Genomic DNA, 672 nt, shown 5'->3' with positions numbered 1-672 from the left:
CCATTCTCCTTGAATATCTTAATGAGGGCATCAAGATCAGCTCTCCTGAGATACTCCTGATCATTGTTCCCACGGTAACTAGGTGCTCCGGTGTAGGCTACAAGAGACTTCCCATCACCTGCTTCACGTCCATCCATCTCCTTTCCTTTGCTTGTACCAGCTCCACTTGTCACATCCGAGACATTAGCCCTTGCCTCACGGTCTTTCATGAACTTGGCCGGCTTGAGATGTGGATGAAGTATCCAGCATTGACTCTTCTTGTGGCCATGCTTCTTGCAGTGATCACAGCTCCCATTGAACCTCCTCTCCTCATACTTCCCATGCGCAGCCTTGTTTGCTTGAGGAGCTTCACTCCCTTCCTCTTGAGTTGCTCGGTTCACAAGTGACATCTCTCCTTTCTTTCCAAACAACTCAATAGAACCTTGTTCCTTCTGAATCCTTGCGCACACCTCTTCAAGATCAGGTAGAGTATCTTCCGTCAGCAGGTGTTGAATGAGACCGCTGTAGGCTGGATTCATCGTGAGGAGTAACCCAAAGACCTTGTCTTGCTCTCTCCTCTTGTTAAGGTCATCAGCATCCATTGTGCTTGGCCTAAGCATCTCCATTTCGGACCAGAGGGTTCTGCACCTTCCTAGATGCTTGGTAAACTCCATGTCTTCTTGTACAAGGTTG

At 48.5% G+C, this 672-nt stretch overlaps 1 protein-coding gene across 1 annotated transcript; it reads right to left on the bottom strand.

The window, feature by feature from the left end:
• LOC106322135 lies at positions 1-438 on the bottom strand (the record flags this gene model as incomplete). The annotated part of the gene is given in 1 exon segment (XM_013760287.1): positions 1-438. A coding segment is annotated over 1 exon segment (389 nt), but the record flags the coding sequence as incomplete, so codon positions are not given.
• Between the last annotated feature and the right edge of the window lie 234 nt (positions 439-672).

This window comes from Brassica oleracea, unplaced genomic scaffold (genome assembly GCF_000695525.1).
Source record: "Brassica oleracea var. oleracea cultivar TO1000 unplaced genomic scaffold, BOL UnpScaffold07814, whole genome shotgun sequence".
NCBI lineage: Eukaryota > Viridiplantae > Streptophyta > Magnoliopsida > Brassicales > Brassicaceae > Brassica > Brassica oleracea.
Note: the sequence above shows the minus strand (reverse complement) of the source record. Positions and strands in the feature narration are given on the sequence as shown.